Source organism: Chanodichthys erythropterus, chromosome 12 (genome assembly GCF_024489055.1).
Source record: "Chanodichthys erythropterus isolate Z2021 chromosome 12, ASM2448905v1, whole genome shotgun sequence".
Classification (NCBI taxonomy): domain Eukaryota; kingdom Metazoa; phylum Chordata; class Actinopteri; order Cypriniformes; family Xenocyprididae; genus Chanodichthys; species Chanodichthys erythropterus.
This window is the reverse complement of record NC_090232.1, coordinates 17285107-17308029: the sequence shown is the minus strand read 5'-3', so window position 1 is coordinate 17308029 and position 22923 is coordinate 17285107. Positions and strand designations below refer to the sequence as shown.

The 22923-nt window shown below is 34.8% G+C and overlaps 1 protein-coding gene across 2 annotated transcripts; it reads right to left on the bottom strand.

Annotated features, from left to right (window-relative positions):
- Window positions 1-1830: 1830 nt before the first annotated feature.
- Window positions 1831-19771, bottom strand: clockb (clock circadian regulator b). 2 transcript variants are annotated; one of them, XM_067403355.1, is made up of 22 exons: window positions 19381-19771; window positions 18652-18746; window positions 18287-18324; window positions 18131-18190; window positions 15923-16071; window positions 14604-14695; window positions 14345-14434; window positions 14117-14234; window positions 11948-12061; window positions 11696-11814; window positions 11467-11549; window positions 11267-11373; window positions 11033-11180; window positions 10463-10538; window positions 9233-9374; window positions 8749-8837; window positions 8528-8638; window positions 8243-8389; window positions 7931-8155; window positions 5396-5505; window positions 4960-5227; window positions 1831-4232 (listed from the first exon to the last, which is right to left on the bottom strand). In XM_067403355.1, the coding sequence occupies exons 5-22, from the start codon at window positions 15999-16001 to the stop codon at window positions 4044-4046; spliced, it is 2307 nt and encodes a 768-aa protein (XP_067259456.1). In that variant the 5' UTR covers window positions 16002-16071; window positions 18131-18190; window positions 18287-18324; window positions 18652-18746; window positions 19381-19771; the 3' UTR covers window positions 1831-4043. The 2 variants fall into 2 exon arrangements, with proteins under 2 accessions (XP_067259456.1, XP_067259455.1); XM_067403354.1 differs by lacking the exon at window positions 18287-18324.
- Between the last annotated feature and the right edge of the window lie 3152 nt (window positions 19772-22923).

The window sequence follows — 22923 nt, the reverse complement described above, 5'->3', positions numbered from 1 at the left end:
TAATGTTACCTCACCAGATAAATGACCAGCTCTACTGATGACATCATTGTGTAGTGAGTGTCTCTGTGATGATGTCGTGTTGTTGTGTATTCTTTTGTCTTTGTCCGGGTGAACAACTGCAACTACGTCTTAGTGCAAGTAACAGTAAGGTAGGTCAGTGGAAAAGATGTTAAACCCAAAGTGAGTCTTGTTTAATGTGGCACTATCTGAAGCACTTAACATCAAATGGAGGTTCTCGTTCATACATTTGTACTGTTTTTCAGCATGTCATTACTCTCAGGTGAGTATTATAATGCATTATCGATTTGTAATGCTATATTCAATCTATGAGATCCCTCTCTTAACTAAAATTGTACTTTAAAATTGTCATATTTATTAACGACGAAAAGACAAGTAGGATTTGTTTACATTCTTTTTTTTTTGGCATTTTTTTGAGTTTGGAATTGAACATTTGAGCTGTTGAATATGTATATACGAATACAATTTGTTGCGGTGTAAAACTGAAATAATAATTTTTGGATTGTACATTGTTTGTAATAACTGACTGCGTTCTGTTCTTCAAAAGTGGCTAACTTGGCTACAATAGCTGGAGTAAACCTTAAGATTTTGTTCTCAAAGCATGCTTAAAAGATAAGAAACATCAGACATCTGCTCGTTGCGAATTAAAAAGTTTATTATTCCAGTAGATCCAAGGTTTATGCTAAATTATTCAGCCAACTAAACCACGTTTGAAGTATTGGATGTTGGTTTAAAAAAAAAAATCTAATGTTTTTGAATGTTGACTGTTATAAATAACTTGAACTGCTATGAGATTTGACTTTGTAAATATCTGATGTGTCAGCTATTTTTTCAACTTGTAGAATGTTATGTCAGAAGAAAAAGGGCGGTAGGGAATGATGTAACTGTTTTTATACAGAATAAATGAAAAGTGAAAAGGAGCTATTGAATGAAGTGTATTTTTAAAATGACAAAAAAAATGTGTGGAATTCCTTAAAGGGTTAGTTCACCCAAAAATGAAAATTCTGATATTCTTCATAAAATCTGATGGCTCAGTGAGTCCTGTATTGCCAGCAAGACAGTTAACACTTTTAGATGCCCAGAAGATGCGGTGGTTCAACCTTAATGTTATGAAGCGACAAGAATACTTTTTATGCACCAAAAAAACAAAATAACTTTATTCAACAATATCTAGTGATGGATGATTTCAAAACGCTGCTTCATGAAGCTTCGAAGCTTTACGAATCCTTTGTTTCAAATCAGTGGTTCGGAGCGTGTATCAAACTGACAAAGTCATGTGATTTCAGTAAACAAGGCTTCGTTACTCTAAACACTGATTCGAAACAAAAGCTTCATGAAGCAGTGTTTTGAAATCGTCCATCACAAAATCTTGTTGAATAAAGTCCTTATTTTGGCACACAAAATGTATTCTCGTCACTTCATAACATTAAGGTTCTTAATGTTAATTAAGAATTAAGGTCTTAATTTGTGTTCCAAAGATCATCGAATGTCTTACGTTGTGGAATGACATGAGGGTGAGTAATTAATGACACAACTTTTATTTTTGGGTGAACTAACCTTTTAAAAGTTATGTAATTTTTATGTTTGTTAAAATACATTGAGCATCCAAACCAGAAACATTAGCTAAACCAATGGGCGAGTTTGGGGTGAGACTATCGGTTTGTCTGCCCAATGACAGACAATGGGAGTGTTCAAAAAACCTGTTTGCAAAGGGCCATTATTTTGGCAATTCCATTTGGTACTGCAGTTGGCAGTATAAATGTCACTTTACAAAAAAAAAAAAGCAAGCAAATCTTGAAGAGATTTCAGTAGACAATGTAAATAACATTTTGTTTGGTTTGCTTTATTTCAAGATTGAATATTGTGGAGGGAAAATTATAATTTTTTGGTAATCCGACAAGACAATTCCTACAAATTCAGTCACATTGAATGTTATATGACCTGATAACATGGTTTTGGTAAAAGCAATTCAGTATGAACAAAATGAAAAAATGTTATGGTAACACCTTAAGACTTTTAAATTTAGTTCTTTGATTTATTATTTTATCATTCACTCAACTCACTGATTTTCTAATCAGAACTCAGAAGCACTAATCAAATTTCTGGGGCTACAACCAATAACCATCATATTCTGAAAGCACACATTCTTTTGGTTGCACACAGCAATACTAACAGTGGATACAGAAGGTTGAAATGTCCAGGAATGGCATCCAAAGTCCTAATCAATTATCTCTTCAACCTGTCAGTAGCTTTTTGGGGGGTAAATTTTAAGTAATAATTTATGATTATACACACTATGAAACACATTGGTTCCAACATTAACAACTAACACACTTGGGGGTTTCAGTGCACAACAAAATGAAACACACAACACAACTATGAAAGAGAATCAGACAAATTAGAGGAACGTGGACATCTACTTAACGGGCATCTCCACTTTTGGAATTCCAGAAGTCAACAATATCAAAATCTGTTCAGTTTCCATATACCTTTCAGCTCTAACTCGTCTTTTAACAGTGTTACCGGTCTATACACAGCAATACTGTTTAACACGAACATCTTTTGCCATACGAAAATAAAATTGCTTTGAATACTTCTTATATAAATCCATTTCTGAGGTATATAGCCAACAAGCCAATGGGGAAACATGTAGAATACTGAGATACTGCAACGCAAGAACTGATTGGTCATCGCTGGGGTTAATACACACAGTAGCAACCCACACAGCGATACTGGAAGAGTCACAAACTGTTTTTGATATAATAGCCTGCACTTTAAATTCTCTCTCTCTCTCACACACACACACACACTCACATACAAGCAGTTAAAAGGAAGATAACTCTTTAAGACTCTACAGCTGCACGATAACCCTGCTTCAGTTTGAATTACAACTTTGGAAATAAAACAAGGAAGAGAAACAATATAATCATTATTATCCTGAAAATGGGATTAAAAAGGTCCACAGTATTCCGGACCATCCTCAGTCACACATAGAAACACTCTGCCTTGGATGTGGCTTCTTGCATAGCTCCCAAAACCATGAGGGAGAACAAAGCATTTATGAAAGAGGATTTGAAAGCTTATTTATGGCGTGTCATTCTTCTCTGAAAAATACACGTACCGTCCATGCACACACAAACTAAACCATTAGGTCACAATTACTAGAAGATGGACTATTTTAGTGTGTATACACACATTAAGTGCTATATGTAATGGGGGAAAGGTGCACAAAAACGTTTTAGTAGACTACTATGACTCAGCTAAAAAGCAACATTCAAAAACTGGAAGTAGATTAACTAAATTTTGGCACTTAAAAACTGTCAAATTTGATCATTCTGGATCTGTGATTAGAAGTAAACTGAAACGGGGCAATTTTTTGTATGTCAGAGACATGGGGTATAATTTCCTCCCCAAAAATGAAAAACTAAAACAAAAATCTAGTGCCTCTAAAAAAAAAAAAACCTCAATGACAAACTATAATGAACCCAAACTATACATGAAGAGACTATCGTCGGAAGGGTTAAAAGTAGAAAGCATCACTATATGCATAATATAAAAACATTAAAATTAAAATAATACTTAATCATAAAACTGGAAGTACAAATGAAAGTTTACACTTCATGCAGCATATAAAATATTCAATATCTTGCTTTGTTCCTTTACGGTTGTGTATTTACATTGTATGGAACACGAGACTGTACAGATAGACTCAGTTCTTTGGGCTGAGGACAGGGTTTGCTGTTTGGCAAAGACAATGCAAAGGCTAGCAATCCTATACTTTCTGTGGTTGAAATAAATAATGAGTTTGGCAACCACCTGTTGGTCCAGTGAAACATTCTGCACGGTTGCCACAGTGTCCATCTGGTGGTGTTGTGTTCCATGCAGCTGCCATGTTGAGGGAGTTTCTTGTCTGAAAAGCATTTAAGATGCTGCCAGGAAGAGCCATTTTGTCAGAGTTTTCAAATGAGTACACCAATAAACATGAGCAGGCTCTTCCATCCGATTGGCCGTTGTGTTACTCCATGTTACTGAGACTGGGCATTAGTGCTGTCAGTCTGGTGAGTCGTTTTCTGCTGTTTTTGAGTCTGTGGTTTCAGTTGCTGTTGCTGCTGCTGCTGTTGTTGTTGCGATGGAGTAAATGTGCCTTGCTGCTGAATAGGGAAAGCCTGCAGGATCAGTTGTGTGGACTGGTTGCCATGGAGAAGGCGTGTGCTCTGACAAATACACAGCAAAAAAATCAGTTATGTGTCAAACAATTTTGATTTAAAAATTAAAGTTGAATGCATGGAAGTGGTTTTACAGTGGTTTCTAGATGGACAACTTGTCCAGATCTTTCTTTTTTTCTTTAAACCTTTAATATTATTATGAATAATATATATATATATATATATATATATATATATATATATATATATATATATATATATATATATATATATATATATATATATATATATATATATAAATTATTAAAGGTTTCTAAAGTTTCCTAAACCTATTTAAATACAATTATTTTAATCTTAATTGAAATGCTAAAAAAAACAACAATAAATTATGAGATAAACATGTACAACATTTAATTGAAACATGGAAAAACGCTCAACATTAAATTATATTTTTATATATAATTTATATATTACATTATATTTTTTTTGTTTATTTTTATAACAACAGAAGTACCAGAGGTTATATTGTCTTGGACAAAGTGGAGAGACAAAAAGCTTAGCAACCACTTGTTTAGATGGATTACCAGCTGGCAGTACCAAGTTTGACCAGGTACACCATTTTGGTGAACTTGGTTAAGATTTGTAAACAACTTTTGCTATAGTCTGTTAAGAATGTGTGAAATGTCACATGGGGAGTATTAACATTTAAATGTTGATGCACATGAATCACAGTTCTGAATAGATTCAAAATGAAACTATGTGCATGCTTTGTTACCTGTAAAAATGGTTGCTGCTGTTTTGTTGTCTGCTGCGTCGCCCCCTGCTGTTGACTTGTTTGTAGCGTGGTAGCTTGAGCTTGTTGTTCCGCAGGCACAGCTGACTGAGTTTGCAGTGCTATGGTCTGTGTCTGACCTTGTTGCTGTGGAAATGGACTGTAAGCTGTCACCACCTGACCCATAAACATCGTTGTGGGTACCATGACAGCACTACATGCCATTGGAGCTGTCACAATCTTAGTGACCAACTGCTGTCCAGCAGGAAACCTGAGTGTGACAGGGTGAGGCAAAGAAAGAAATAATTAATATTAGTAGTTTTAATATTAATACTTTAATGTAATATGAATTATAATATCAAGAATAAGAATCATTTTAAGAATATATTATAGAAGGTGTCCTGGAAAAGAGAGAGGAGGAAAAAGACATGTACTGTACCTGTTTATTGCATTGCCCTGATTGATTTTTGGTGCCAGACTGCTGGGTATCTGCACAACATTGGCATTAGCAGGCTGACTGATCATCATGGTATTATAGACAGGACCACGCTGAGAAAAAGATTGAGGCCGAGAAAAATTACGTCATCAATTTAGATGATGTCACCATATGCAGTTGAAGACACGAGATTGTGTCATTGTTAATGGGCTTCAAACAAAAAAATAAAAAAACCTTCTAGGCAATACACAGCTAAAGATACTGCCTATACAGTCAATTCAGAAGTGTTAACTGTTAATCAGTTTTTGTCATGTAACTTAAAGGATGAGTTCACTTTCAAAAAATTTTCTTGATAATTTACTCACCCCCATGTCATCCAAGATGTTCATGTCTTTCTTTCTTCAGTCGAAAAGAAATTAAAGTTTTTGATGAAAACATTCCAGGATTTTTCTCCTTATAGTGGACTTCAATGGCCTCCAAATGGTTGAAGGTCAAAATTACAGTTTCAGTGCAGCTTCAAAGGGCCCTAAGCAATTCCAGACGAGGAATAAGTATCTTATCTAGTGAAACAATCGATTATTTTTGAAACAAAAAAAAGTAAATGTATATGCTTTATATAAACACAAATAATCGCTTGCGCGTGCTTCCGCCAAAACCGCACTTTCGTATTCTTCAAAACGCTTACGCTGTATGTCCTACGCCTTCCCTATTGTACTTACGCTACGAACGCAGCGCCAGTTCCGTTTTTTTCCGCAAGGAGAATAGGGAAGGCGTAGGACATACAGCGTAAGCTTTTTGAAGAATTTGAAAGTTCGGTTTCGGCAGAACCAAGTGCAAGGCGATCATTTGTGTTTATATAAAGCATATACAGTTGTATTTTTTTCGAAAATGACCGATCATTTCACTAGGTAAGACCCTTATTCCTCGTATGGTATCGTTTAAAGCCCTTTGAAGCTGCACTGAAACTGTAATTTTGACCTTCAACCGTTTGGAGGCCATTGAAGTCCACTATATGGAGAAAAATCCTGGAATGTTATCAAAAACCTTCATTTCTTTTTGACTGAAGAAAGAAAGAAAGACATCAACATTTTGGATGACATGAGGGTGAATAAATTATCAAGAAAAGTTTATTTGAAAGTGAACTAATCCTTTAAATTTTTGTATGCGAGTACAGTGGTTCAATATTAATATTATAAAGCGACGAGAATATTTTTGGTGCGCCAAAAAAAATAAAAAAATAATAAATGCTGTTCTTTTGAACTTTCTATTTAAAGAATCTTGATATTAAGCAGCAGAATATTAAAATAAATAATAAATAAATAAGCAGCAGAACTATTTTTAACATTGATAAGAAGAAATGATACTTGAGTATTAAATGAGCATATCAGAATGATTTCATGTGATGTGGCACTGAAGACTGGAGCAATGGCTACTGAAAATTCAGCTTTGCCATCACATTACATTTTTACATACAGGAATTCATTACATTTTAAAATATATTAAAACACTTCTTTTAAATTATAATAATATTTCACAGCATTGTTATGGTTTTTACTATTTAATTAAAAGGTGCTCTAGAATCAAAAATTTAATTTACCTTGGCATAGTTGAATAACAAGAGTTCAGTACATGGAAATGACATACAGTGAGTCTCAAACACCATTGTTTCCTCCTTATGTAAATCTCATTTGTTTAAAAAGACCTCCGAAGAACAGGCGAATCTCAACATAACACCGACTGTTACGAAACAGTCTGGATCATTAATATGTATGCCCACAATATTTGCATATGCCAGCTCATGTTCAAGGCATTACACAAGGGCAGCCAGTATTAACGTCTGGATGTGCACAGCTGAATCCTCAGACTAGGTAAGCAAGCAAGGACAACAGCGAAAAATGGCAGATTTAGCAATAATAACTGACATGATCCATGATTACATGATATTTTTATTGATATTTGTGAATTGTCTTTCTAAATGTTTCATTAGCATGTTGCTAATGTACTGTTAAATGTGGTTAAAGTTACCATCGTTTCTTACTGTATTCACGGAGACAAGAGCCGTCGCTATTTTCATTTTTAAACACTTGCAGTCTGTATAATTCATGAACACAAGCGTAAGATTTAAAAGGGCTGCAGCCTGAATCGGTGCATAGTTAATGATGCCCCAAAATAGGCAGTTAAAAAAAATTAAAAAAATCTATGGGGTATTTTGAGCTGAAACTTCACAGACACATTTCAGGAGACACCTTAGACTTATATTACATCTTGTGAAAGAACGTTCTAGGGCACCTTTAAATAAATGCAGCCTTGTTGAGCATATGAGACTTACTTCAAAAACACATGCACAAAATATTCCCAACCCCAAACTTTTAAATGGTAGTGTTCATATAATATATATCAAAAAGATATGAACTGACTGAATCTGAAACACTGAATTGAGGGCAAAATCTAGATTTCATCATACATTGAATCTTTTTAATAAAGAATCAAATTAAATCATTGTCAGAGCAACTGGAAAAAATAAAGACTGAAACTCACCTGTGTAACAGAAGAACCCTGTAGATTCTGCTGCAGGGAACGAGGAGCCTGTTGCTGTGGAAGTGCTTGCTGCTGTGGAACAGTCCCACTGTGTGCTGTACTCGTCACATTTTGGCCCTGTATAGCTACAACCCCAGTCTGTGCTCCAACCCCTAAAATGTTAGTCTGTGCTCCTCCAACTTGAGGCAACTGTACGAGTCCACCACCTGACTGCTGCAAAATCATCTGAAAGACAACATTTGAATCACATGCTTTTGTTACCATGACAACAAAACTGTCAATATGAACATTCACAAAATTATGCGCGTGTACCTGAGTGCCAGGTCCCTGCACCCTCTGCAGCTGCTCATGAATCTGTCTCAGTTCCTCCTGCTGTTTCTGAATGTTCGCTTCTATCATGCGTGTTCTCTGCTCCAGTTGCTCCTTTAGGTGCTGCATCGCATTCAACTGTGCAGAGAACTACATTCAGAAAACACAGAAAGGTCAACATTATGGTGTCATTGGGGGGAAAAAAAAATCATTTAAATGGCAGCTTATCTGATCTATTGGTCAAAACCAAAAAACAGAACAACACACAAAGCAAAACAAAATTCTTACCAGTGCATTAGGCTGAACCTGCTGCTGTGGTTGAGGCTGTTGTTGTTGTGGTTGATGTTGGCTGATCTGGACCGGAGAGCCAGTTTGATTGGTGTTCTGAGAACTCATGGACTATCAAAACAAATAAGACCAGCATAATTACTCAGCTGCTATGAGCATACGTTAGAAGTGTTTTGTAAGATAATTAAATATTAAGATGTTGTAGAAGAGGCAAGTTTCACCTGGGTGCTGAGAGAGGAACGACGTTGGGGTGTCATAACAGCGGGCCGGGGTGGAGTGCTCACATCTGTCTGTAGCTTGGAGGGAGTTGCTGAGGAAATCAAATAGATATGAGTGTTTTCAAACAGGCACAGAATCAGGAAAACCCAATAGAAGAGCACATTTTTTGGTTTTAATCGGGGCTTAACTGTAACACCCACCAAATGCTGGTGGATTTCAAAAGTGCCGTGTAACAGTCACTCAAACTAGCCACTTTGGCTGGTCTGTAGAGTGAATAGGGTTTGTATACAGTGGTCATTTACTTTTAAAAAGAGTTGTAATCTAGCTCAAGTAAATTTTAGCACACCACAATCAACTTTAATCATATAAAATGTAATTTCCCAACAACAAAATTGTGGCCAATGAAAATGATGAATGCCCAGTAACTTTGGATAACCACTAGCCACAGCGACTGGTGAGCAAAAAAGCCCTGATTCGAATGCTTACAGGTGCAGGTGTTGTCAGAGACTGCGGTGTGAGAGGACTTGCGGGAGCTCCTTGAGGAGGTGGAAGGTGTGCGACTGTTACTGAAACGCTCCAGCACCTCCTTCAGACTGGAAGTGTTCAACTGCGATTTACAGCCAGAAATCTGAGACAGGTTCAAAAAACAAAAAAGAGACAGAAAAAATGTAAGACTAAAATATCTGTAGTAGAGCTGATAAATGTTTTTTTTTTTTTTTTTTGCAATGACTGATATATATATATATATATATATATAGAGAGAGCAAATGTGATTTATTCTTTACATAATTACACATTATAATAATATACATATATACGCATACATAAATACATTTACTAAATGTTTGGGGATGGTTTAAGGCTTTGAAAGTCTCTTGCTCGCCCAGACTGCATTTATTTGATCAAAAATACAGTAAAAACAGTAATACCGCATAATATTATTCATATAGTTTAAAATGCAATTTATTCCTGTGATGGCAAAGCTGAATTTTCAGCAGCCATTATTCAAGTCTTCATTGTCACATGATCCTTCAGAAATCATTCTATAATGCTAATTTGATATCAATGTTCAAAACAGTTGTGGTGCTTTACATTTTTGTGGACTTAGATATATTTTTGAAGATTATTTGATTAATAGTTCATCCAAAAATGAAAATTCTGTCATTTACTCACCCTCAAGTTGTTCCAAACCTTTATGAATTTCTTTCTTTTGCTGAACACATAAGACATTTTGAAGAATATGGGTAACCAAACAGTTGATGGGGGCCCCATTGACTTCCATAGTATTTTTTTTAGTATTTCAACTGTTTGGTTACCCATATTCTTCAAAATATATATTTTTGTTCAGCAAAAGAAAAATTTATAAAGATTTGGAACAACTTGAGGGTGAGTAAATGACAGATTTTTCATTTTTGGGTGAACTATCCCTTTAACTTTTGATCAATTTAATGCCTGCTTGCTGAATAAAAGTATTAATTTCAACTTCAATTTAATTAATTTAAACAGCAGTGTATTTAATAATAATTTAATTTATTGCAAATTAGACACACATGAATCTGTTAATCATCCAAGAAGCAGCCACAGTTAACCAATGTGATTAATGACCTGGCAATTTTCACTAATGTCATGCAATCTGGCTTTGATAAGCTGTTTAACATGTTCATTATACCACATTAGTGAACCATTTCAGAGAAGTTTTTGTCTTAAGCATCTCACCTTGTCTCCAGTCAGCTCAGGGGGAGACTCCTCTATACCCATCTCTCTCCTCCGCTCTGCTCGCACCTCGGCATAACTATAGACAAAAAGAACTGAAAATAAGAGCAGAACTGCAGAAAAGAGTGTTCTCGAACAGAGCCAGGGAGCAGAGAAACACTGTCGCTGTCTATGGCAATGCAAAAATGTTGCACGACATTGCTCTCTTTATCTAAATATATAAAACTGCACACGTGAAAGAGACCCAGCGTGCGAGAGAGCTAGTGACTCAACAGTTTCGTTTCAATATAATCGCCAAAAATGACATGAGAGTACCGGGAGTTTAGGCGAGCAGCCAGTACGCTAGAATCATAGTTTGATTTTAGACTGGTTACAGTCAGGTAAACAACACATAGCAGCGTTACGTCATCGTTTGTTCCACAAGTCTGTGGAAACATGTGGCCAGTTTGCGACAAGCTCCAGTTCGCCTTGCCGAGAACAGGCTCTGGCTCCAGAACGTGAACATTCTGGTGGAAAGGGGGTATGTAGGTATCTTTGGTTGGTAGGTGTAGACATTTGTGCGCCTCTACGTACCTCACAACAGTGTGTGTGCACACAATGAACTCTGGTCGTGAATTCCACTGGTGATAGGTGATGTAGTAGTTAGTCTGTAGCCAAATCCATTGTTGCCCTTTAGTTAAAAAGCGATAATAGCACGATTTCCCTTTTCCAAACTGCATTACTGCAAGCAGACAGATAAAGAGAAAGACATATGAAGGATATGGTACCTAATGAAGTCTCAAATATATTTTTGTGTGTTATACTCACAATGCTCATGGCATTTGGCCAGTGAATGCAGGTCGTCTACATGATAATAGTCATAGCCTGAAGTTCCCAACACCTCAAACGGCATATAGCCAATGATAGGAGGTGCTCTGTAACACAAGAACACACAGAGACCTCATTGAAGAAAAAACTGGATGAGTTACAAACATGGAGAAAGTAATATTTTGATTAAGCGTAAAAACCTGTGATCTAATAGGAGGAATTTCCACTCTAGACTGTGTCGAGATGTGAATTCCTCATAGGGCTCCTCCACCATGCACATCTCCTGTACGCAATCAATTGTGTCAATATTAGTGTTTACACCGGTAACAACTTATTATGATGGATGCATATATTTGTCTGCTCTCAGAGAGAGAATTTGTAATGCAAATCTACTTTTGCTCTGGATTTTCTGATTGATTATCAGCTTACTTTGATGAATTGGGGTTTGGCAAGTCTCACAGTCGCAATAAAACAGACTTGATCGTCGAAGGCCGGCTGCAACGAACGCTGCAAAATTCCCTCAAGGCCATTCCGGGTTGCATTAGGCACTGAGAGAAGAGGAATAAAGTGGAGATTTCTGTTAAAGGAAATATTCCAGTCCAAAAGTGTTGTGGGCAGTAACAAATGCAGTTAACATATGGTCTACTCAGTCTAGATCAAGAGGAAAAACAAAAAACTCACTGTTGGCAAGTGACTTAAAGTTGCCGATAAACTTGACGTATTCATACACTGATGTTTTTTTGGGATCCACAGAACCTCTGAGCATGTGACAACAAAACTCCATCTGGTTCTTGGCTAAGAAAAACAAACAAACCAAAAAACACATTAGGTGCATGACAATGTAAATTGAGCTCACTGAGTTAGTGAAAATATGCTGAGGCAGCACACATTTAGTAATATTTTACCATCTCAGTATGCAGTAGGTCATGACATTAGAGTACAAAATACCTAAAAATTCTTATAACTCTTTTACCTAATTGAAATAAATTAATTTGGAATACTAAAACTTTAAAATGAAAATAAAACCTAAATTATAAAAACTAAATCAAAATATTAATAAATGCTATAATATATAATAGGGATGTCGATTTAACTCGTTAAATTAATTAGTTATGGGAAAAAAATATCGCTTTAAAATTACTATTGAATTTAATGCATTCGCCCCTCCCTGACCTGCATAGATCATATTACATTTCATAAAGAACAAGAAACAGAGCAACAACTCACTGCGTGATGGACCCTATCTCATGATATAGTTAAGCAATAACAGGAGAAAGAGTGCAACGAGTGCAAGAGTGTTTTTGACCCGAATAGCACAAGTGCCAATTTTATACAACAGTTCAATAAATAAGTTAATATTCTGTTATAGTTTAGACACAATATTGTCTGCTTTTGCTCAATTTTGTCAACAGAAATATTACATAGGAAGCTAGAGCAGAACTGTTGTGCTTGAACAACACACAGCGGTGTTTCTGAATGAATCCACCTTTTTGAGCGAATCAGTCGAGTGAACCAATGATTTAACGGCCCAATCATAAAGAGAGCCATTTAATTTATTCCTGAACGAATCAGCCGTTTGAACAAATCGAATCAATGAATGACTCAATGACTTACTCATTTAGACATTTACCGCCACCTATTGACCGTTTGTTTCTTATTTAGAGTATTATTTCATAAAAAAAAAAAAAAAAAAAAAAATCATATTTCTATAAAATAAATAAATAAAATAAAAAACATTAAAAGTATAGTTCACCCAAAAATGAAAATTCTTGTTATCACTTACCCACCCTCATGGCCACTGAAGCCTAAAATTCTGTGTAATAAATTATGTGTTGAATCAAATAATATATTTTTTTATCAAATAATTTATATTTTTTTGTCATGTCTATTTGATGTTTTTTTTTTTACATTTAAAACACAATAATGACTTTAAATGATCTTTTGGGGGTAATTTCACCAAATTTGATGTGGGATTAATTAGATTAATTAATCGCCACATCATGTAATTAATTACATTAAAAATTAATCACTTGACAGCCCTAATACATAAATAATATTAAAAATACACTGACAACAATATAAATAGAGCTATATTTGCCAAAAAATGTTTTACTTCATTCTACATGAAAAATGACACAAAAGCATCTCCGAGTACAGAGTATAATCAAGTCCCTTTCAAGGAAAATGTGTTCACTCTGCAATCATGTTTTCAATGCCTTCAGGCAGCCATTTCAGCCATCCAAGACCAAAACCTCTCTACTTGAATGGGGGAATCCTGAAATATTATAAACTTCTTGCTGAACTCATTGGAACAACATATTTCAACAAAATCTGACATGAAATAAATATTGTTTTTTTATCCTAAAGTGTTAAAAAAGCTAAAGCTTGTTTTCCAGAATGGACCAGTCAATCACATCTCAGGACACTGATGCAAACGGAGCTTCTAATGGCAGCTACAGTGATGTGATGACTTTACCAATCAGCAAGTGTCTCTAATTTAGAAAGCGGAACTTATTTCACCATTTTGTTAGTTGCACTTTCTCCCATTCATAAGTATGAGTGCACCGTCTTTGTATATGTAAGGTCTTCTTTGGTTTGATTAATTAAAACTGACATTTTGAAATAATACACAACAATCCATTGACTTTACCAACTCTAATGCTACTTTTGTTACTGAAGTGTAGGTCAGAGATGCTATTAAAACATTTTTAATGCTCTCATACATGATCACAAGGTTAGTAAAATTTAATCGTAAGCATATTGTGAATATTTGGTATATTGTCCAGCCCCACTGAGCAGGTTAAAGTACCACAGCAGAACATCTAGAGGTGATTGAGGTTGGACACTCACACTTGAGGTAATCAGAGTTGAGGTTTTCAATGTCTGGGTGTGCGGACAGAGCTTTATACACTTCTCCGTGCTCCCCCACTGGAAGAAAGTTCAAAAGGTTCTGATCCACCAGGTCCGACTGAAACAAATACGATTACATATGAACAAATGATACAAAAATGTAACAATTCCAGGACAATATTTAAATGGACTTCACACAACAAACCACACACATACTCTCTCACTTACAGGCAGATGCTCAAGCAAAGAGGTCACGCCTTCCGAAATGTAAATGATGTTGCCATCTGTTAGCATCACTAGGAAGAACCCATCCAGCGCCTTAAAAACAAAAAAAACACATTACTTAGATAGCTCCAGTCCTAAACTACAAATTTAATCTAGAAGTGATGGATGAAAAAATGATAAACATTAAACATAAATGAGGATGCACTTATATTCTATTAGTGGAGACACAAACACACGCATATTGACCAAAGCAGGGTCTCACCTCTAGCATCAGCTGTGTAAACTCCTCATTGCTAAGAAACGGGGGTTTCCAATCCTGCTTGATTTCACTCGACTCAGATTGTGCAGCAATTTCTGCATATGAACACAAACACTTCCTTGTCACCAGTTTTCCTAGGATCTGTATGTTTCAGTTGATTAGAAACTATGCTACCTTTAAAATGTTTTTTTAAAGTTTCTCACCAAGACTGCATTTATTCAATGAAAAATACAGTTAAACAGTAATATAACAAAATATTATTACAATTTAAAATAAGTTTTCTATGTTAATATACTTTAAAATGCAATTTATTGCTGTAATGGCAAAGCTGAATTTTCAGCATCATTACTCATTACAGTCTTCAAAGTCACATGATCCTTCAGAAATCATCTAAAAGGTGCTGATTTGCTGCTTTCTTTTTTGTGGAAACAGTGATTCTTTCAGGATGCTTCTTTTCAAAAGAACAGCATATATTTGGAATAGAAATAATACTGTAAAATTATTCATGCATTTACTGTCACTTTTGATCAATTTAATACACCCTTGCGGAATAAAAGTATTAATATCTTTCAAAAACAACAACAACAACAACAAAATCTTACTGACCCCAAAATTTTGAAGGTAGTTTGTTACAAGGTTTGACATTACAGTTCCAAATGGAATACTAGTATAGCACAATAGATTTAACTAAATAAATATTATACTACTATTTTTTCTTCAAATTTGCATTAAATATAATTTCCTTTATTTTTGCACTGTAGATTGAGAAGTGGTGCAGAAAATACTGCAGTAGTATGCAGCTTTGATGTCACATGACCTCATTACACTGCTTATTTTATTCATGGGTCAAGTCCAGTTATCAAAGAAATTAAAAAGGATATTTAACTTATGTGAGGAAGATGCTAAAAATCTGTGGTGATATAACTGTGAATCTGGAATGGAAGATTAAGCATATTGCATTATGGGATTCTGTGCAGTACGATCTGTTTTATAATGCACCCTTTTGGTATTTTTGTAGGTCATCCAGGTATTCCATGCATAAAGAAAATTAGCATACAGCTCACAACACACACACTTCAGAAATAGCATGAGTAGTATAGTGGTAGAACTGAATAATTAATCAAGACCACAATTATGGGTGTGATAAATTGTGAAAAGTGATGATTACAGTTATGTATGTCTATTTTCTTTTTTGCAGCAGCAGAGCACTATAAGCAACCACAAATACATCGGTTGTAGGCATGGCAAAACAACAACACAGATCTGTAATTATTCCAGAGCAACGCAAACAACAAATCCACCAAAACTTTTTTTTGCCTCACCTTTGTGCTTGCGCAGGTAGTCTATGCTTTTCTGCAATATTGTAGATTTGTCCATCTTGCGTGTGATTCCGGGCAACATGGTGCCGAGTTCTTTAATGAGGACATTGAACTGGTCTCTCCTTTTCTTTTCTGACTTATTTCTTGAAACTCTGTGATAATAAAGATATAATAGAATATAATAAAGACATGAAAACAAAGCATAAGAAAAGGCTGCAAAATGCTTAATTAAGAAGAACACAAACATTATTCATTTCAGACTTACTGGAAGAAAACTACTACTGTAAACATTAAAGTTTAGTCCAATAGTGGAATTAAAAACAATAATTTTAGTTTTGTGCTATTGTTTCTTTTTACAATGTGCGCATGCAAGACCTAACCAGTGTCATGCAGAGTGCAAGTGCAACCCGGAAAAATTGAGTTTTTAATCAAGTTAGCATGTTTTATGATGCATTCAGGCTTGTTCCAGTCTGAATCACTTGCTGTTATGCCATTTTCCATTTTCTTTTTATGGTTTATGAAATAAGTGAACACCATAAAGCACCACATTAAGATGTTAAGATAAAAACAGTTCAACTTACAAAAATACTTGGGCTTCAGTAGTGTCTGCATGAAATACTTTGCGATGTAAGAACACATGAAAATGTGCAACATACAAATGCTCACTGTTAAAAATACTGGCAGCAGGGTTGCCAGCTGATTACTGTAATTTTTACAGTTCAGTAGCATTACTGTAATTTAATTTACAGAATTTCCCTGTATTCTTTGATTATAGTAAATAACTGTATATTTTTTACAATTTGCTGTATTTTTTTTTTACAGTAAACTACTTGAATGTGTGTATTTGCAATATTTTTTTATATTAATAAATGGCAGCTAAAATTAAAACTACTAAATTTAAACTATTAATTAACTGCATATGCTTTAAAGGTGCCCTAGAATTAAAAATTGAATTTACCTTGGCATAGTTGAATAACAAGAGTTCAGTACATGGAAATGACATACAGCGAGTCTCAAACTCCATTGTTTCCTCCTTCTTATATAAATCTTATTTGTTTAAAAGACCTCCGAAGAACAGGCGAATCTCAACATAACACTGACTGTTATGTAACAGTAGGGATCATTAATATGTACGCCCCCAATATTTGAATATGCCAGCTCATGTTCAAGGCATTAGACAAGGGCAGGCAGTATTAACATCTGGATCTGTGCACAGCTGAATCATCAGACTAGGTAAGCAAGCAAGGACAATAGTGAAAAATGGCAGATGGAGTGATAATAACTGACATGATCCATGATAACATGATATTTTTAGTGATATTTGTGAATTGTCTTTCTAAATGTTTCGTTAGCATGATGCTAATGTACTGTTAAATGTGGTTAAAGTTACCATCGTTTCTTACTGTATTCACGGAGACAAGAGCCATCGCTATTTTCATTTTTAAACACTTGCAGTCTGTATAATTCATAAACAACTTCATTCTTTATAAATCTCTCCAACAGTGTAGCATTAGCCGTTAGCCACAAAGCACAGCCTCAAACTCATTCAGAATCAAATGTAAACATCCAAATAAATACTGTACTTACAGGATTAGACATGCTGCATGACGAACACTTTGTAAAGATCTATTTTGAGGGTTATATTAGCTGTGGGAACGGTTTTTATGCTGTTCAAGGCAAGTGCGAGCTACGGGGGCGGGGAGCGTGAGCATTTAAAGGGGCCGCAGCCTAAATCGGTGCATAGTTAATGATGCCCCAAAATAGGCAGTTAAAAAAATTAATTTAAAAAAATCTATGGGGTATTTTGAGCTGAAACTAAACAGACACATTCAGGGGACACCTTAGACTTATATTACATATTTTAAAAAGATGTTCGATGGCACCTTTAAAAATGTTTAACTGCATAAAATGTTGTATAATGCATAACTTAATTCACCTATTATTTCACACACAAATAAGGACATTTTTTAATCTTGAAAAACACCTCAAAATTTTATATATAACTTTCAAATTTGCATGAAAAAAACAACTACAACAAAACGGTGTATTTTCTATTATTTTGAATTCAATGTATTCAACTAGTAGGGACCATTCCATCAGCATGACACACAACTATTTGATCTGTATTATTTTTATACCCATTTCTATTATGATAATATTTATTAAAGGTATAAAAACAGAAGAACTACCAAAATCAGCAATTTAACTCACCGTTTTGCCTTATCTTTCTCATCTTCCTCCAACAGCCCATCAAAAACACTGCTATCATCCCTAAACCAGGGAAAATAAAGACATTTATTCTCTGTCTGATAGAAAACCATTTTATTTTCTGTAAATCAATTACAATTACAACCAAGCCAAACATACTGTACTTTCTTTTAAATGTAAGTGCAGAACGTGGGACACTGAAAATGCAAGTGTGAATATAAGTGTTACTACATTTTAATAAGCTGGATGTCACACATATACATGCATGAATTTATACAAATAAAAAAACAACAACCATATTTTCTGTTTTACAAGCCTTTGAATTATTTCTGAAGATGTACACTACTGTTCAAAAGTTTGGGTTTGTAATAATATTTCACAATATTACCAATTTTACTGCAATGTTGATCATATAAATACAGCTTTGGTGAGCATAAGAGACTTATTTCAAAGCATAAAAAAAAAAAAAAAAATCTCAGTCCAAACTTTTGAAACAATGTATGTGAATATTGTTACAGCTTTACCTGTCTCTGGAGCTCATGATAACACGGTCTCATGAATCAGTCTGGGGTGACGCATTGGGAAGGCATTGAAGAAAAGGTCCCGCCAATGTGAAAGTCTGCAGACACACAAAACAGCAAAGAACTGAATGACCAATGAACAGTGTAGTCCTACTGTTTCTTCTGTGAATCTTTTCGGTCTCTCTTTTTACAGTCAGAGGTGAAAGGCTAATTGATGGACATATAGAACTGGAGGCCACATTACCTTACTCAACAAAAATACAAGTTAGAACAGATATGTTCAAAATTATTAGTACATTTTCACTTGCTTATTCAACAGTCACACAGTTCATCACAGAATTCAAATGCCTCTAATGAAATGCATTTCAAAGTATGCAGTTAGAAAGGCATCTCAACCATTATGCTTATCATTCCAGTTCAACCAAATATCATGTAAATTGCAACCACAACAGATGTTCCTGTAAGCATTCCAATCATTCATTTACATCAGTCAAACCCTCATAACAAGGACATTGACGCTGAGAGAAAACATCCAAACGAAACCAGTCGTGCATGTTGAAAAAAATGAAATGGCACGTCAGTGCATAAACAGTGACAGCTAAACTTCAAGATATAGTACTACTTTTTAATACTTTTTAACAAAATATTACACCATCTCTGGTTTTTCCTGCACAGCAGCGTATGTATCACGGAACTACCGCCTTTATCAATTCAAGCACATTTGGTACCTACCGAAAAACACACTCAAACATCCACACAGGTGCCTGGTCAAATCTGAGTTGTTTCGGTCCCAAAAATCACAATGCAGCGCTGCAATGAATAATCATGGTGCGATAATGTGAAATGCAATGCTGAATTTCGTGCGCGCACTTCCTCGAGCGGTCTCGCGAATGTGGGTCAGCGGGCCTAGTGACACGCGAGGCGTAACGGAAGCTCCTCTTGATCGCCGCAAAATCCGCACACTTTCAAAATGCGAGTTAAGTTCGAGCTCGTAACGCTATATACATTCGCAGTTTCGATTTCTCGTATTCTTTTATCTTCGATGGGCGGCAGCAAGAGCACGATATCGGTTGCAAACAGGATGAAAACATTTAGGCCAGGCCTACTTCACACGAGCAGTCAAAGTCATGCGCAGTAGCCTACGCCATAAGCGCACGGGCAACTTTAGTTCCCTTACAAAATAATGTGCAATAATAAGCTCAGTACAGGGTCTTTACAAAAGGTAAATACTAGTGCAGGTGTATGCTTATTCTTTATGCACTGTTTGCATTATATTTACATTATTTTATTTCAGTGGTACCTTTGATACATTTTGTCAGCATTATTTTACAATTGCATGGCCTATGTGTTTAAAATGTACAATAAAGTGGAATAAAATGTAATGTTTGATAAGACTAATCAGTGTTTTTGCATTTTATTTTCACTGTTTTCTTTTAACTTTAAATGTGCTGTTTGATAATTTATTATTAAAATGTGTATAAGTTAGAACTAAACAGATTTTATCTATCTATCTATCTATCTATCTATCTATCTATCTATCTATCTATCTATCTATCTATCTATCTATCTATCTATCTGTCTGTCTGTCTGTCTGTCTGTCTGTCTATTTATTTATCTATCTGTGTTTGTCTATCTATCTATCTATCTATCTATCTATCTATCTATCTATCTATCTATCTATCTATCTATCTATCTATCTATCTATCTGTGTCTGTCTGTCTATCTGTCTATCTCTTTGTCTGTCTGTCTATATCTATCTATCTATCTATCTATCTATCTATCTATCTATCTATCTATCTATCTATCTATCTATCTATCTATCTGTCTGTCTGTCTGTCTGTCTGTCTGTCTATCTATCTATCTATCTATCTATCTATCTATCTATCTATCTATCTATCTATCTATCTATCTATCTATTAATCTATCTATCTATCTATCTATCTATCTATCTATCTATCTATCTATCTATCTATCTATCTATCTATCTATCTATCTATCTGTCTGTCTGTCTGTCTGTCTGTCTGTCTATCTATCTATCTATCTATCTATCTATCTATCTATCTGTCTGTCTGTCTGTCTGTCTGTCTGTCTGTCTGTCTGTCTGTCTATTTGTCTGTCTGTCTATTTGTCTGTCTGTCTGTCTATCTATCTATATATCTGTCTGTCTGTCTATCTATCTATCTATCTATCTATTTATCTGTCTGTCTGTCTATCTATCTATCTGTCTGTCTGTCTGTCTGTCTGTCTGTCTGTGTATTTATTTATCTATCTATGTGTCTGTCTATCTATCTATCTGTGTCTGTCTGTCTATCTGTCTATCTCTTTGTCTGTCTGTCTATATCTATCTATCTATCTATCTATCTATCTATCTATCTATCTATCTATCTATCTATCTATCTATCTATCTATCTATCTATCTATCTATCTATCTATCTGTCTGTCTGTCTGTCTATCTATCTATCTATCTATCTATCTATCTGTCTGTCTGTCTATCTTTTTGTCTGTATCTATCTATCTATCTATCTATCTATCTATCTATCTATCTATCTATCTATCTATCTATCTATCTATCTGTCTGTCTGTCTGTCTGTCTGTCTGTCTGTCTGTCTGTCTGTCTGTCTATCTATCTATCTATCTATCTATCTGTCTGTCTGTCTGTCTGTCTGTCTGTCTATTTGTCTGTCTGTCTATTTGTCTGTCTGTCTGTCTATCTATCTATATATCTGTCTGTCTGTCTATCTATCTATCTATCTATCTATCTATCTATCTATCTATCTATCTATTTATCTGTCTGTCTGTCTATCTATCTATCTGTCTGTCTGTCTGTCTGTCTGTCTGTCTGTCTGTGTATTTATTTATCTATCTATGTGTCTGTCTATCTATCTATCTGTGTCTGTCTGTCTATCTGTCTATCTCTTTGTCTGTCTGTCTATATCTATCTATCTATCTATCTATCTATCTATCTATCTATCTATCTGTCTGTCTGTCTGTCTGTCTGTCTGTCTATCTATCTATCTATCTATCTATCTATCTATCTATCTATATATCTATCTATCTATCTATCTATCTATCTATCTATCTATCTATCTATCTATCTGTCTGTCTGTCTATCTTTTTGTCTGTATCTATCTATCTATCTATCTATCTATCTATCTATCTATCTATCTATCTATCTATCTATCTATCTATCTATCTATCTATCTGTCTGTCTGTCTGTCTGTCTGTCTATTTGTCTGTCTGTCTGTCTATCTATCTATATATCTGTCTGTCTGTCTATCTATCTATCTATCTATCTATCTATCTATCTATCTATCTATCTATCTATCTATCTATCTATCTATCTATCTATCTGTCTGTCTATCTATTTGTCTGTCTATCTATTTGTCTGTCTGTCTGTCTATTTGTCTGTCTGTCTGTCTATCTATATATCTGGCTCTGTCTATCTATTTGTCTGTCTGTCTATCTATTTGTCTATCTATCTATCTATCTATCTATCTATCTATCTATCTATCTATCTATCTATCTGTCTGTCTGACTGTCTGTCTGTCTGTCTATCTATCTATCTATCTATCTATCTATCTATCTATCTATCTGTCTGTCTGTCTGTCTGTCTGTCTATCGATTTGTCTGTCTATATCTGTCTATCTATCTGTCTATCTATCTATCTATCTATCTATCTATCTATCTATCTATCTATCTATCTATCTATCTATCTATCTATCTATCTATCTATCTATCTGTCTGTCTGTCTGTCTGTCTGTCTATCTATCTATCTATCTGTCTGTCTGTCTGTCTGTCTGTCTGTCTGTCTGTCTGTCTATCTATCTATCTATCTATCTATCTATCTATCTATCTATCTGTCTGTCTGTCTGTCTGTCTGTCTATCTATCTATCTATCTATCTATCTATCTATCTATCTATCTATCTATCTATCTATCTATCTATCTATCTATCTATCTATCTATCTATCTATCTATCTATCTATCTATCTATCTATCTATCTATCTGTCTGTCTGTCTGTCTATCTTTTTGTCTATCTATCTATCTATCTATCTATCTATCTATCTATCTATCTATCTATCTATCTATCTATTAATCTATCTATCTATCTATCTATCTATCTGTCTGTCTGTCTGTCTATCTTTTTGTCTATCTATCTATCTATCTATCTATCTATCTATCTATCTATCTATCTATCTATCTATCTATCTATCTATCTGTCTGTCTGTCTGTCTGTCTGTCTGTCTATTTGTCTGTCTGTCTATTTGTCTGTCT

Coding starts and splice junctions, on each gene's coding strand:
- clockb (XM_067403354.1), bottom strand. Junction 12,062..14,116: donor CAACTCTGATTACCTCAAGT/GTGAGTGTCCAA, acceptor TGTTTTTCTTAG/CCAAGAACCAGATGGAGTTT. Junction 8,390..8,527: donor AGGTTCAGCCTAATGCACTG/GTAAGAATTTTG, acceptor TTCTGAATGTAG/TTCTCTGCACAGTTGAATGC.